Source organism: Pristiophorus japonicus, chromosome 17 (assembly GCF_044704955.1).
Source record: "Pristiophorus japonicus isolate sPriJap1 chromosome 17, sPriJap1.hap1, whole genome shotgun sequence".
Taxonomy (NCBI): domain Eukaryota; kingdom Metazoa; phylum Chordata; class Chondrichthyes; family Pristiophoridae; genus Pristiophorus; species Pristiophorus japonicus.
The window spans coordinates 110,202,179-110,217,879 of record NC_091993.1 but is presented as its reverse complement, the minus strand read 5'-3'; the positions used below and the strand labels follow the sequence as shown (position 1 = coordinate 110,217,879).

The following is a 15,701-nucleotide window of genomic DNA, read 5'->3' as shown; positions in this document are numbered from 1 at the left end:
AACCGTGCAGAGACAAACAGCAGGTCATTCAGTCTTAGTAATTTACATTGGAACTATAGGACAATAAATTTTAACTGTAAATTATTTACAATAAAATGCAAGACTGCATCACTATGCCAATGAAAATAATGTTAGTTTTTTTTTTGTCAGCAGTATAATAAATGTGCGGCCAATTCCTCAGCAGAGATACAGTATAATTAAATAAAAACAGAAAATGGAATAAAAACAGAAAATGGAAATACTCAGCAGGCCAGATGCGCATGTGCCTAAACATGAAACTTGTGATCTGATTCTCTTGACAGATCGCACGCCTCTGCCCATCGAATGCCCTTGAAATTCTTATGACTGATAAAAGCAGTAAGACTTTTAAAGGAAAGAAAAATACTTTTTTCAATAATTTAAACATTTAAAATCCTGTTCAATAATGTAAGTTTATTTTTAGACTCTTTAAAATATATGAATTTATTTTTCAAAAAATTAAATTTTTGTTTTCGATTAATTAAATTCCATTTTGATTAATTTTAAATGTGTATAAACTGTACAGGCCTTTGGTAAGACCACACCAGGAGTTCTGCATACAGTTTTGGTCTTATTTAAGGAAGGATATACTTGCATTGGAGGCAGTTCACAGAAGGTTCACGAGATTGATTCCTCAGATGAAAGGGTTGTCCTATGAAGAAAGGTTAGGCCCATACTCACTGAGTTTAGAAGAATGAGAGGTGATCTTATTGAAACGTATAGGATTGAGGGGGCTGGACAGGCTAGATGCAGAGGATGTTTCCCCTCGTGGGGGAATCTAGAACTAGGGGGTATGGTTTCAGAATAAGGGGTTGCCCATTTAAGACAAAAATGAGGAGGAATTTCTTCCAGAGGGTCGGGAATCTTTGGAATTCTCTGCCCCAGGGAGCTGGGGGGAGGCTGGGCCATTGAATATATTTAAAGTGGAGATAGACAGATTTTTCAATGATAAGGGAGTCCAGGGTTATGGGGAGCGGTCGGGGAAGTGGAGTTGAGGCCAGGATCAGATCAGCTATAATCTTATTGAATGGCGGAGCAGGCTCGAGGGGCCAAATAGCCTACTCCTGCTCCTAATCCCCGTGTTCCTAATTCGAGATTTGTTAATGAAAGCATTTTCAGTAACCAAAAGTAACTCCTTTGTGAGAATCTTTCATTTACATAGTTTCTATTTGACTTTAAAGTTGGTAAATACAAGGAAAATGTTCTGAAAGGACTGTTACATCATGGAGTTTTTGGAAAGACAAACTTCCTGCTGCAATTTTATTACATTCAAATGCTGCTCTGTTGACTGCAGTCTAAATTTGCATGGCAACAGATGCTAGATCTGTCATAGTTTAAATTTTTGCAAATATATTTTTACTTATTTTAAAAAAATATATTAAGCAATCCAGTCAGTGATGCAACTACATCATTGTGTCATGGTTAGAAATTTTGCAAGACATTTCGCCAGATGAGCCTGCCCATTTAACCGGCTTTGCTGTTAAGTGAATTAGCTTGTATTTGTATATTCTGCAATTATACGACAGTCATACAGTATTACATGCAAGCTGTCAGGACATAGTGGGTTTAGGTTTTTTTAAAGTTGAATTAATTAAACATTGCTGATAATGTAATCTGGAGCAGAATTAAAATTAACAGGGTAGGAGTGTTTAAATGCTATGTGCATTCTTTAAGAATGTCATGGCTGCTTATAAATGCAATGCCATGTGCACGCTGAGAATTTCAGGGGCACTTAAAATGGCTGTAATAAATCAACATGTATGTGTGAACTTAGTATTTTAAATCTTGCAGCAGGAAGTGGCTTTGCTTTGTTGAAACACATAGAACTAGAAGGCAGGAAGGAGCTGACCTCACTCAGCTCCTGTATGCATGCAGATAGCTGATTAGCCACAGATGGTGTGCAGCACAGCAGCCAACAGCTCCACAGTCAGGCTGTCAACTACACCATGTTCAGCCGGCTGCCAGCAGGGACTTTCTATATGGCAGTGAAAGATAGGTACACAGCCCATGTGTAAATACAGTAATTTGGTGACAGAGGCGAAGACTTAAAGCGCATAGAGGATTAAATTGTTAAACATTAACAGCTACTGAAGTAAAAGCAAACAGCTGCAGCTGGTCCAGGAATAGTGAAGAATCTGCGTGTATGTATTGTATGATGCCCTTTTCCTGCCTTATGCAAGGCAACTCCTGTCTGTATTGGGAAATCACAGGACAGTGGTCCTGTGTTTTAAGCTTGCAGGTCTGTTAAATAGCACACTAAATCCTCTAGGATATTCTGATGATTTTTGATCACCAAATTAAATCATTGGATGACGTGGAATACCAGTATGAGCAGTGGATATTGCAGCCTAGATGAAGACTTAGACTGTTTCTTTACTGCCAAGACCTCATTCTTCAGGAAACCTCAGAACAAGCTTTTAGAAAAGGTAACTTTTTTTATATACAATGAGCTAAGTGCTATATTGACTGAAATCAATAAGTTGTCCACTGTTTGCAATAACTTCAAGAAAATCTTTTGATGCAATTCTACTATTTAGCATGTAAAAAAATTGTTAATATTGAAAGAAAGGTAGGAACCTCAACTGCTTGGCAGTAACTGGCTTCAGACAGGACACACAAATTTGTCTGCTTTAATCAGAATTTTACAAAATTGCATGGTGAAAGTGCCAGATTTTTGAGATTCAAATTGATGCTCTCATCATTCAGCCAGCCTATTTAGAGTACAAGAATCTGTACGCCAGATATCCTTTCAAATCATTTGGCGTACTTTAATCACAGTGGACATTAGTTAAAATTAGATTTCTAGTAGGTAGTGATGAAACTTAACATCTTTTTCAAGCAGAATTAAATGTGACAAAGCAGATGCAGTTATTAAAGAATTAGAGATTTATTATAATTAAATCTTACAAAAACTATTTGGAAATTAGTGATTTTGAGTAAAATGCTGATTTGCTTCCATTTAAACACCCCCACCCTCCCCGGAACTTCAACCGATACCAGTTTAATGTGTTTCACATGAATGATTTGGCTTTTAATAGGTCACTCTTTGCACATTTGGTAGGAAAAGATTTCAGTGTCAAATTTAATCTTGCCATTTTTAGAAGAAATTCAAAATGCCAGGAAAATGTTATGTGCAGTGTACATATTAGCTTTAGTAATGCATTAATGTAGCCACCTTGAAGTTTCAGATTTTTAAAAATCTATTGGATTGTCATGTAAGGTGTTAAACTCAAGGAAAGCCCCTGTAACTGAGAGTGAGACTAGTTTCCATAGCATTTTCTCCAGCAAAGTAAATTTGTTACTTTTATGTACTCTTTAGGTGAAAATGTGTAACAATGCTACTACTAATTAGTAAGAGATTTACTCAGTAATAACATTGATAAGTAATACATTCTGGATTTCAGTTTGGTGTAAACTAAGATCTTGTATTAAAACCGATGCTACTATGTTAACATCTAGAATAACACTTGCCTTTATGGGTGACTTATTGTAATTTTTCACCTTTTTTTAAAGTTTGACTTTTTTTTGCTCTGCTTTCTGTGATTTATTTTTTCCACCCCAATATCCTAGTAGTAGTCTTAGGACTGATTAATACTACATTTCTAATGTGTTTAGCATCGTTCTTATTTGTGACTGGTCATGTAGTGTATGTGAATATCAGAGCAGAGGGTTAATATGTAAATAATGTTGAAGAATCAAACCAAGAAAGGAACATTTAAGACTAGAAGTATTGAGAATTTGCAAAAAAAAAATCATATGCTTATGTAAAATAAATGACATTTCAACTTTCTCATACGGAGACACAAATAGCTCATACCGCTTATGCTATAGTAGTGAGATTTGTAACTGGTATTCATGCAAATAGTCTTACAAAATACGATTCAAGCATTACTGCACATTTGGAAAATTCAATAGTCTCATCTTTAGTGGAAATTTCAATGTTGGTGAACTATTTTTGTTTATATATCATATTGCCCTCTGTGTGGTCTGGGGAACCCATGTGATTTCCATAGCAGATTAAATGTGTTGATAGTGCCCATGGCAAATGTCCCGCAATCTGTAGAAGGAATGGGCTTATTGGACTGTGTGACCTTTTCTTGTTCATGATTTGAGTTAATGGGCATGAACATTTTGAATTTTTTTTTCGGTTTTAGATTCGGGTGTTTCTGATCAGAATTCATGATGATGCTTTGTCTTTTTTGTTGGAACAGTGAACATAAAGCTGGGCTTTGGATTTGTGATGATAAATTGTATTATAGTTGAGTTTCAGGTGATGCTTGTCACAACATCCTGTCATTAAACTTGCCCAAAAGGGTCCATCAAATGATCTGAACCATCCTTATTTCAGATTTAGAAATGATTTTTGAATTCATCCCCAGGAGTTAATTAAGCATCGTTACTAAATCAAAAGATTTGCTAATTAAGTTAAATAGTACAAGCTGTCAAGAGAATGGTATTGGTATATTAAGGTATTTTGGAGGACACTATACCATGTTTATACACACAGGTGACTGAGGTGACTGAGGTGAGACTTTTTTTTAAAAAAAGATGAATTTAGCTTGGCAATAAGAAAATTGGATTGTTCAAATTGTCCAAAGCAGCCATCATGCAAAATCTGAGGTGAAGTTTTTGAAGCAGATAGTTCTTGCCAGGAACTGAGCCAGCCTAAAAACTCCCTGACCACCCTCCTCTGTAATATGCATCATTTTGTGCAAAATAATTTTTTGTTTGAAAGCTTCCTCCTCCAACAGAAGTTTAAGAATTGAGTTGACCTTGCTTACACCCACACACATGTGGTCATGTCTCTGTACAGTGGCCCAAACATAATTAAGCAAATTAAAATAAATTAGTTGGTCTGGAACATGCAAACATTTATCAGCCATGGACCAACAATGGAATAAAAGTTTTGCCTTTATACAGATTTTTGTTGATTGAGCCAAATGAAACACCTTTTGCTTACAAATAATGCTCGTGGTTAGGACAAGACTGGCAAATTCGACTCTCAAAAATACAATGCATTCAAGAGTTGATCTATGGATTAATATAACGTGGATCATTTGGTGCAGAGGCTTTTATGTTTCAAAGCACAGTCTTTAAAATTGCCGCAATATTCGGTTATATCAGTGCATCATTCCATTCGTACAATCCAAATGTGCTTTGAATGGTGGAACATTTTACTCTTAGCAATTTAATGCAAAAAGAAATGCAGCCATAAAGGTCAAAGAACAAGGATTCATTTAGTGGCAGAAACATAGGCAAGGCTAATTAACATTTTTATTGCTTGTGGAATTATTTTCTTTACACAGTACAAAATATTCATAATATAGGAAAAGGATGCAGGGCAAAGTGAAAGTCCATGATATGTTTGAAAAATTGCAGTTCAAACAAAAATTAAAATTTTAAAAGCAAGATGAGAAATTGTGGTTAAAAATTCCAATAGCATTCTTAATGTCTTCAAAGAGATAATAGAAATAGAATATTAATGAACACCTTTGTTTAGAAAAGTTGTAAATTAATATTTATTACAGTGTATAATGTTCTTCAATCAATGAAGTCATAATACAAGTGTGGACAAAATTGTCAGGAATAATTTGTGTGCACAGATGTTATTTAACAGCTTTATTGCTGCATTTATTTAATTTCATCTTGCTGTTTCCCACTTTTCTATATTATAAATCACAATAAAGAGTGCCATAGCGTAATTGGTTAGCAGTAATCTTTTTGAGCTCATCAGTGGCATGCTATAAACCTTATGAATTAAGATTAAAGAAAATTAATTTTAAATTAGTTTCAAGGTCCACAGTAACATTCCTGTAAATCATTCATGAATTGTGATATTGATTAAAGCAACCAAAGTAAATATCCCATACAGTTCATTTCTGTTAGAGGAAATGTAGTGAACAGTGCAGAGGACAGTTCATACGAAACATATTGGTGCAAAGAAAAAGGAAACTTTAGCACTTGATCTCTGAAGCAAAGCATTTAATTAAAAAATACAAAATAGTTTTATCTTAAGAACTTGAATGAAGATTGTTTTCCTGCACATGCAGGATAGAGTTTTGGCTGCTTATTCCATTAGTTCATATGTGGTGGAATGCACACAAGTTTGCAATGAACTGTAAGACATATATTCAATGATCTAATAATATTTAACAATGTATTTGTCGTTGTATAATCATGGAAATTTACAGCACAGAAGGAGGCCAATTGGCCCATCATGTCTATGTCGGTCAAAAAAGAACTATGCAGAACTTTCCAGATCTTGGTCTGTAGCCTTGTAAGTTACAGCACTTCAAGTGCATATTCAAGTACTTTTAAAATGTGGTGAGGGTTTCTGCCCCTACCACCCTTTCAGTGAGTTCCACACACCAGCCGCCCTCTGGGTGAAAAAGGTTCTCCTCAACTCTCTAATTCTTCCAATTATTTTAAATCTATGCTCCCTGGTTATTTACCCCTCTGCTAAGGGAAATAGGTGCTTCCCATCCACTTATCTAGGCCCCTCATAATTTCATACACTTCAATAAGTCTCCCCTCAGCCTCCTCTGTTCCAAAGAAAACAACCCCAGCCAATCCAATCTTTCCTCATAGCTAAAATTCTCTAGTCCTGGCACCATCCTTGTAAGTATCCTCTGTACCTTCTCTACTGCAATCACATCTTTCCTGTAATGTGGTGACAAGAACTGTACGCTGTACTCTAGCTGTAGGCGAACTAGTGTTTTCTACAGTTCTGGCATAACCTCTCTGCTCTTATAATCTATGCCTCGGCTAATAAAAGAAAGTATCCTGTATGCCTTCTTAACCATCTTATCTACCTGCCCTGCTACCTTCAGGGATCTCTGGATATGCACTCCAAGGTCCCTCTGTTCCTCTACATTTCTCCCTATCCTACCAGTTATTGTGTATTCCCTTGCCTTGTTAGCCTTAAACAAATGCATGATCTTGGGTGAATGTTCCTGGTTTCCAGATAATTATTCTAAACAATCATATATTCATGCTAGTTGATGTGTCACAGTAGCAACCCATAACAATGACTGAAGCTCATGTAGCAGTTATTAAAAGAATGTGTTTATTTGTACTTTGTCTCTGGTCCCATTGGAGGATAAGCCACACCCTGAAGTTTCTCTGGACTGTGTAAGTGAAACCGCCCATCCCAAGTTCTCACTGACTTTGCAAATTGTAACTTGATCCACTTTGACTTCCAGCATCCACATAGGATCGATCTCCCCAGATGCCACCAAGTGCCAGCTGAAGTTCCTTCCTCCAGCGCAAGTGCTGCCTCCCCCAGCCAAAATCCTTTGCCCCCAATGCAAGTGCTGCCTCCCCTAGCCGAAGGCCTCCTCCCCACCCCGGCCCTCGCTTTATTCCCTCCCATGCCCTCTCTCCAGGCTCTCCTCTCTCATGCTCGTGCGTGCGCTCTCCAGGCGCATGCGCGCTCTCTCTCGCTCTCGTGCGTGCACGCGCTCTCTCTCTCTCTCTCTCCAGGCTCTCTCTCTCTCTCTCTCTTCCAAATGGATTGAATGTATGATAATGTCGGCAAGCATGTCTGCTGCCAGCATTGAAAGCCTACGGGCCATGTTTGCCACACACGGCCTGCCTGATGTCCTTGTGAATGACAACTGGCCGTGCTTTACCAGTGCCGAATTCAAGGAGTTAATGACCCGCAATGGGATCAAACATGTCACATCTGCCCCGTTTAAACCAGCGTCCAATGGTCAGGCAGAACAAGCAGTTCAAACAATCAAGCAGAGCTTGAAACGGGTAACTGAAGGCTCACTGCAGACTCGCTTACCCCGAGTCCTGCTGAGTTACCGCACACTCACTTGGGGTCCCTCCCGCTGAACTGCTCATGGAAAGGACACTTAAGACAAGGCTCTCGTTAATCCACCCTTATCTACATGAGCAGGTGGCTTCAATAGAATACATATCATGATCGCACAAATGTGTCACGTGAAATTGAGATAAATGATCCTGTATTTGTGATGAACTATGGACAAGGTCCCAAGTGGCTTCCTGGTACTGTTTTGGCCAAAGAGGGGAGTAGGGTGTTTGTGGTCAAACTCTCAAATGGACTCACCTGCAGGAAACACTTGGACGAAACCAAATTCAGAATTACGGATTATCCAGAACAACCCACAATAGACTCTACCTTTTTCGACCCTCCAACATCATCATAGGCAGTCCCTCGGAATCGAGGAATACTTGCTTCCACTCCTGAAGTGAGTTCTTTGGTGGCTGAACAGTCCAATACGTGAGCCACAGACTCTGTCACAGGTGGGACAGATAGGCATTGAGGGAAGGGGTGGGTGGGACTCGTTCACCGCACGCTCTTTCTGCTGTCTGTGCTTGATTTTTGCATGCTCTCGGCGTTGAGACTCGAGGTGCTCAGCGCCCTCTCTGATGCACTTCCTCCACTTAGGGCAGTCTTGGGCTAGGGACTCCCAGGTGTCAGTGGGGATGTTGCACTTTATCAGGGACACTTTGAGGGTGTCCTTGTAACGTTTCCGCTGCCCACCTTTGGCTCGTTTGCCATGAAGGAGTACCAAGTAGAGCACTTGCTTTGGGATTCTCGTGTCTGGCATGCGGACTATGTGGCCTGCCTAGCTGGCAACGTAGTTGGAATGATTCCAGTTAGTTGGAATGATTCCAGTTCCGGTGGAGACATCGAGGGCGGGGACTCCACCGAGCGGGAGGATCGGGGGCGGGAACTTGACAGAAAAAAGCACAGTACAAATAGTCACTTTGTTATTAAAACAACAGTTTTACTCCAGTGTACAGCTAAGTAGGACAGGAAGTTAGGTTGTTTCAAGACACACATGTTAGCTGTTCGGCATAAATAGAACAGTTTGAGGCTATTAGTCTCGCCAGTTTCCAGTGACGATATTTTTTTTGTGAAAAATTTAACTTTTATGTCTCTTACTTTCAAAAGAATATGTTAATTTTAACAAGTTGCAATATTGTCTTTCTGAGCAGGAAACAACTGATCAGATTATAAGTACTTAAGTATTTATGATAATGGAATCGAATACTGCCATCTATTTTATTTGTAGACTGTTGAACAATTTAACTGTAACCTTTTCAAATAGTTGATCTTCATGCTTATTTTTGATGGATTCTGTTGTGAAAAGTGCAATATAGTCTGAAATTTACATCGGATGATACTGGAGCATACAATATTGATGAAGTTCCCAGTAGAATTGTTAACGTTTTGGGGCATGCGAGTCATGAATGTGATATATTCACAGAGCACAGAACACACAGCTTTCTATAATGGCAGACAGCATCTCAGAAGTTCCGGAAGCTTCTGGTCAGCTGACTCATATATTCACCTTTAGTTGCAGTAACACAATACATCCACAGCGTGGAGCTACAATATTACAAGCTTACAGACATTACACTTCTCCCTCCTTAATGAAGAAGTTGTTATAACAAACATCATACATAATTTGCATGTTTATACATAAAGGATATTTTGCCATATTTACAAATTAAGCTTAACCACTTATTTTCTGTTTCGAAGAGGATACCTTCGCTCTCAAACAGAACCTTCTAAACATGGTGTCGAATTTAAACTCGTTCGAGGCTGATCCTGAGGAAAGTTTTCCTCCAAGGGATTTCTTTGATTTTCATTTTAACTCACTCTAACTTCAGACTTTGTTTCCCTGACTCGGACTCTGATTCTGATCAGAGAAAATTCTGATTTTCTCTTGGATTTGTTTCCAGTACATTGGATGTAGGATTTTGCTACTGGTGTGTCAGAAATAATTGAATCATTTTCACCTTCAACTCCTTCCATCTCTGTAGATAAAATATGATCAATGTGAACAAACCTAACCTGTCCACTATCAAACATTTTTACCAAATATGTGCGAGGACCACATATCTTCACCACTCTTCCTAGAAACCACTTTACACTCTCCTTCTGGTTTAATTTCACACTTCTCTCTTACTCTGCCTCTATCATGATTCTCTTTCTGCCTTAATTGTGTCTCTTCTATGGACTGTGCCAAATTTGGTTTTAATAACGAGAATCTGGTTCATGGCTGTCGTTTGAGAAACAACTCTGCTGGTGTTCTACCAGTAGTTGTATGAGGAGTATTACGATATGTAATTAGAAAATTGGCCAATTTGTGATCCAATGACAACTGTCGTTTCTTTGGATTTGGATCTAACATTTGTTTGAGGGCATGTTTTACAATTTGTACAGTGCGCTCTGCTGCACCATTCGAAGCAGGGTGGTATGGTAGAACCTTGGTATGTTTCACCATTTTTTCTCGTGAACTGTGCAAATTCTGCTGAACGGAATTGTGGTCCATTAACTGAAACAATTTCTTCTGGGAGGCCAAATGAAGAAAATAAACTTCGTAAACTGTCTAATGTTTTACTTCTTGTCCTTTTCCACATTGGAAACACCTCGACCCACTTCGAATGTCTATCAAACACAATGAACAATTGTTGTCCTTCTAACTCAGCAAAATCAATATGTAGCCTTTGCCACACCCTGGGAGACTATTTCCATGGCTGTAATGGTACTGATGGTGGTTGCTTGCTTTACGATTGACATGTCGTACACTGACTCATTATGTACTCTATCTTTATCAAGACCTGGCCACCATAAGTGCAAAACTCTCGGTCAAGCACATTCCCAGGTGCTGGTCATGGAGGTCTCTTAATAATTTGGACCTGAATTTATTTGGTATAATCACACTTGCACCCCACATGATACAATCTTTATCGACTGATCATCCATTCCTATGAATGAAGAATGGATGAATATCTTTGTCTGTTACATGTTTTGGCCATCCATTTACAATATAATCATACATCTTTGATATCACTGGTTCACGTTTGGTTGCTCTACCAATCTCCTAAGTTATGATTGGCAGTTCATCAATGTATGAAAAATAAAACACTTCTTCCCTATCCGGTGTAACTTGTGATGGGGAAGGCAATCTAAACATTGCATCAGCATTACTGTGATCAGCTGATCATCTGTATTCAATATCATATGTATATGCTGACAAAATCAAAGCCTATCTCTGCATTTGGGCTGCAGCTCATGTTGAAACTGGGGACTTTGGATGGAGGATTGCTGTTAGGGGCTGATGGTCCGTAACGATGGTAAACGACCATACAAGTATTTGTGGAACTTCTTGACCCCAAAAGTTAATGCCAAAGCTTCCCTTTCAATTTGCACATAATTACTTACTGGCATTGAGAGTGCATGAAGCAAAAGCAATTGGTCTCTCCTCCCCACTACTTGATACATGAGAGATTACTGCCCCAACTCCATACGGGGAGGCATCACATGCTAGCTTAATCTCCTTTAGATACGTTATAGTGAACTAACATGGTGCTCTCTACCAATTTGCTTTTACACTCCTTGAATGCTGTATCGCATTCTTGACCACTTCCAATAGACCTGTTTTTTCAATAGTTCATTCAGTGGATGTAATACTGTAGCCAAATTTGGTAGGAACTTCCCATAATAGTTCAAAAGACCCAAGAATGAACGAAGTTCAGTGACATTCCTGGGAGTGGGTGCATTTCTAATTGCATCCAGTTTTCCCATGGTTGGATGTAAACCATCTTTGTTTACTCTGTACCCTAAGTACTCCACTGAGTTTTGAAATAACACTCACTTGCGAGCAGACAATCGTACTCTCTGCTTCTCTAGCTGTTTGAGGACAACATTCAATATGTTATTATGAATTTGTCTGTTTGGTGCTGAAATTAGTATGTCATCCAAATAACATACTACCACTTCAATACCTTGCAAAATCTGGTTCATCACCCCTTGGAATATGGCAGGGGCGGAAGACACTCCAAACGGTAGCCTATTAAATTGATACAGGCCTAGATGAGCATGAATTGGACTCCTCATCTAGTTCAAGCTGTAAGTAGGCATTCGTAAGATCCAGTTTTGAGAAGATCTGACCCCCTGTCAGTGTTGTGAACAAATCTTCTATATTTGGCAATGTATTGGGAACATTACCCTCTAGAACCTGGTTTACGGTTTCTTTATAATCACCACACAATCTTACCTTACCATCGGACTTGGGTACAACAACAATGGGTGTAGCCCAATTACATCGATCTATCTTAGAAATAATGTTCTCAGTCTCTAGTCTTTTGAGATTTTACTCAACTTTTCCTTGAGTGCATATGGTACGGAACGTGGCTTGCAGTAAACTGATCAGGCGTCCTTCTGTACCCTGACACTCGCCTTGAAGCCTTGGATCGGACTTCCAGTTTCGCAGAACACCTTTGGATAACTCTTGATAACATCATTCGTTGATGCAAATCTCGTTTCAACGTGGAAAATCTCACTCCAATCAAGCTTCAGTGATCTCAACCAATTTCTTCCTAGTAAGGCAGGCTTGTCTCCTTTCACTACTATTAGACGCAAGTTCTGAAATTAATCCTTATATTTCACCTGTACAGTGATACGACCTACCACAGGAATGTTCTCTCCCGAGTAGCCTCGCAGCTCAATCTTGGATTTCTCTAATGGGAAATCATGCAATTTGTTGAGGTATAGCGACTCCGATACTACACTCACGGTATCTTGGTATCTTGAATCCCGCAGCATCTATGTGGATTTTGATACTTTTCGAATCGCTGTCCGTTAACCTCGTGCTCCTGATGACGTGTAACTCTAACATCTCCTTGTCCTGTTGTTGTTGTTCTTCCATGCTATGTCGTCTCTGGGGATTTCTACTCATAGCTTTAAAAACTGGACTCATAGCTTTGAAAGCTGGTTTACCCTTCAGTCGGCATGCCTTCGCAAGATGCCCAGTCTTTCTGCAGAAGAAACACTCTGCCTTTACATATGGACAACTTTGAGCAATGTGTTGTCCCAGGCATCTCTAGCACGACTTTGGTGCTCTGTTAGAATTTCCATTTTCTGAGACTTTGGGCCCCCACCGTCTTTTACTTTGAATCTGCAGGCGATTCACCTCGATTGACTGACGACCGTAATTATTATGAAATTCTTGTGAATATTGATCGGCCATGCCCATCGACCTCGCTGTCTGACAAGCAATCTCAAAAGTCAAGTCATCTGTTGTCAATAATTTTCTTCTGATCACATCATTTTTCATCCCACAAACAAAACGGTCCCGCAATGCTCGGTTTTGAAAGTTTCCGAAATTAGTGAATGGATAGCTTTTTTAATGCTACAATGTACTCACTGATATTTTCATCAGTCTTTTGATTTCGTATACTGAAACGATAGCTTTCAGCAATTTCTAACGGTTTGGGGTTGTAGTGCTGCTCCAGCTTCGTTAAAATCTCTAAGTGTTGTCCTTTGGCTCGTCAGGCACAAGCAGATTTACCAAGTTTTCATACAATTCAGGACCCGCTTCCGATAAGATAGCTCGCTTCCGTTCCAACACAACCCGGTCTGATCCGAATTCCCTGGAACTTCGATTATATTATTTGCAGTGAAATACATTTCTAGCCGGTCCACATACATCTTAAACCTTTCCTGGCCACGTTTATATTTATCTAAATGTCCCATTACTGCTATGGGTGCTGGCATTTTGTCTCTGCAGTGCAGACAGTGTGGTCGTTTTTTTTTTACCTCTGATTTTGTAGCTATTTCCAAAGACTGAGAAGCTCCCAAAGTCTCTGTCAGCTGGCTGAATCCTTCACCAACAAAATTTCAGCTCTAAATCATCCGAAAAATCCCATCTCGTCGCCAAAGGTGATATATTCATAGAGCACAGCACAAACAGCTTTCTATAATGGCAGACAGCATCTCAAGTTCCGGAAGCTTCTGGTCAACAGACTCATTTATTTACCTTTAGTTGCAGTAACACAATATGTCCACATCCACAGTGTGGAGCTACAACACTACAAGCTTACAGACATTACATGAAGCTTCCATTTCAACAGTTTGAATTTTGTTGTCCACTGAAATCTGGCAATATCGCACATAATAAAAAGTTTATAGTCAGCATCTAATTTTGTTGCCCCTAATTTTGGGAGTGCTTGAAGCTAAAATTGACAGTGTTCCATTTTTCAGTACTATTGGTACATCCGCACCCCACAAATTTCCCTTGTTGCAAAGCAAATCTCGCTTTGCAACAACTCAACTTGTAGTGTAAATTAAATGTGAAGGTTCAAAGCACTTCCGAAGTGCAGCAAGGGAGTCGTCTTCTGCTTTATTCTGGCATCGGGTTGCACTTATACCACAAGCAAAATACAGCAGATGCTGGAAATCTGAAAACAAAAACTGAAAATGCCTGAAACATACAGCAGGTCAAGTCGGCATTTGTGGAGAGAACAGACAAGTTAATGTTTTCATGTATCCTAAGGTCTTTCACCATGATTAACACAATTCAGAACACAAAATTAAAGGGGTTTCAGTCTCCTGTCAAATCAACAGACACTTAAGTGGTCAAAGTCATTTCCTTTGTGGTGTTGACTAAGTGCACTGGAGTAATAAAGTAAAAACGGTTGGTGTAAAAACAACTGACGCAGGCTGTAACATGTTTCATATACTCTCCTTGTAACTAATCTGCAATTAGTTTACCTAGATGTAGATGTCATTTTGTTTTAGTTGTTAATTATAGTTTTTAGTTATCAAGGCAATTATATTTATTAGTTATTAGCATTCTTCCACCTCACATGATGTTTAATTATTACACCGATGATCCACATCAACACTTTTTTTTTCCATATGGGGTACCACTATTGAACTCAATCTTGAGAAACAGTGAAAACTATGAACGAGTTTATCAGTCAACCATTTTTGTGGTGCTAATGCTTCTGTTCATCTCCATTCACTCCGATCTAAAATCATTTACAAGACAATTTACTTATAATATACTTAGGGCTAGAACCTGCACTTTTTTTGCATGCTTAACGCCCATTTTACCGCTGAAATGACATATATCGCCCATTTAGCCACAAAATGGAAATTGACGCCCATTTTTAGGAAACTTATGGCCGAGCGTTACTTTCCCCATGTGCTTAACGCCGGGGGGAAAAAATATTACCGCTCGGCCACTTTTTGGGACAGAATCAGCAGAATGGGCGAAATCAACGCACATAATATCGGCCAGCATTAATTTCTGCACTGATTTAACGTCGAGATTCAATAATTCCTCCCGCCCACTTTTTTTTTTGTCGTGAAGAACATATTTACTGAAACTAACGCCCAGCAGATTGCCCAGCGTCAATTTCGCCACCTCGCGCGCACATCACCCACAATATCGCTCGCCCAAAAGAACGGCCACAAAAAGTGGAATGTTCTGAACCAATGCCAGCGGTGTGGCTGACATTTTTAAAATCCCACTCTTGCATGAGGAGCTGATATGAACGATTTGTCTGAAAGAGCGTTGATGTGAGTGACAACGCTGACACACTGCTGTGTGTGTGCAGCTCAGACTTCAATGGTGCTCCTCAACTTGGTGCCAGTTAAAGTTTATGTTGATTGATAAGTTGTATTTAACCCTTTCATGTTAAGGAATCACCAGTGTGTAACAGTGCAGCTATCTGAGACAATGCGCAACAAGGTTATGTTCAATAACACAAATTTTATACCAACATTGGTCTGAAATCATAAGCATCACAGGCAATAACATCCAACCCCTGCCCACACCCCACTTTTTCCACCGTTGACATAAATCACATGTTCAACATGTCCAGCAACAGAGAATACAAAGGCAAAGCAGGAG

General features: G+C 39.2%; 1 protein-coding gene across 5 annotated transcripts in view; it reads left to right on the top strand.

Annotated features, from left to right (window-relative positions):
* rassf5 (Ras association domain family member 5) overlaps nucleotides 1-15,701 on the top strand; it is a 147,517-nt gene that overhangs the window by 67,023 nt on the left and 64,793 nt on the right. For 2 of the 5 annotated variants that reach the window (XM_070859046.1, XM_070859045.1), the window contains exon 1: nucleotides 1,911-2,444. The exons of 2 other annotated variants lie outside the window; for them this stretch is intronic. In XM_070859046.1, the coding sequence (XP_070715147.1) occupies nucleotides 2,328-2,444 (117 nt within the window). In that variant the 5' untranslated portion in view covers nucleotides 1,911-2,327. Of the gene's footprint in view, nucleotides 1-1,910; nucleotides 2,445-15,701 lie in introns of those variants that run through there. One more of the 5 variants, XM_070859047.1, reaches the window with a different exon arrangement.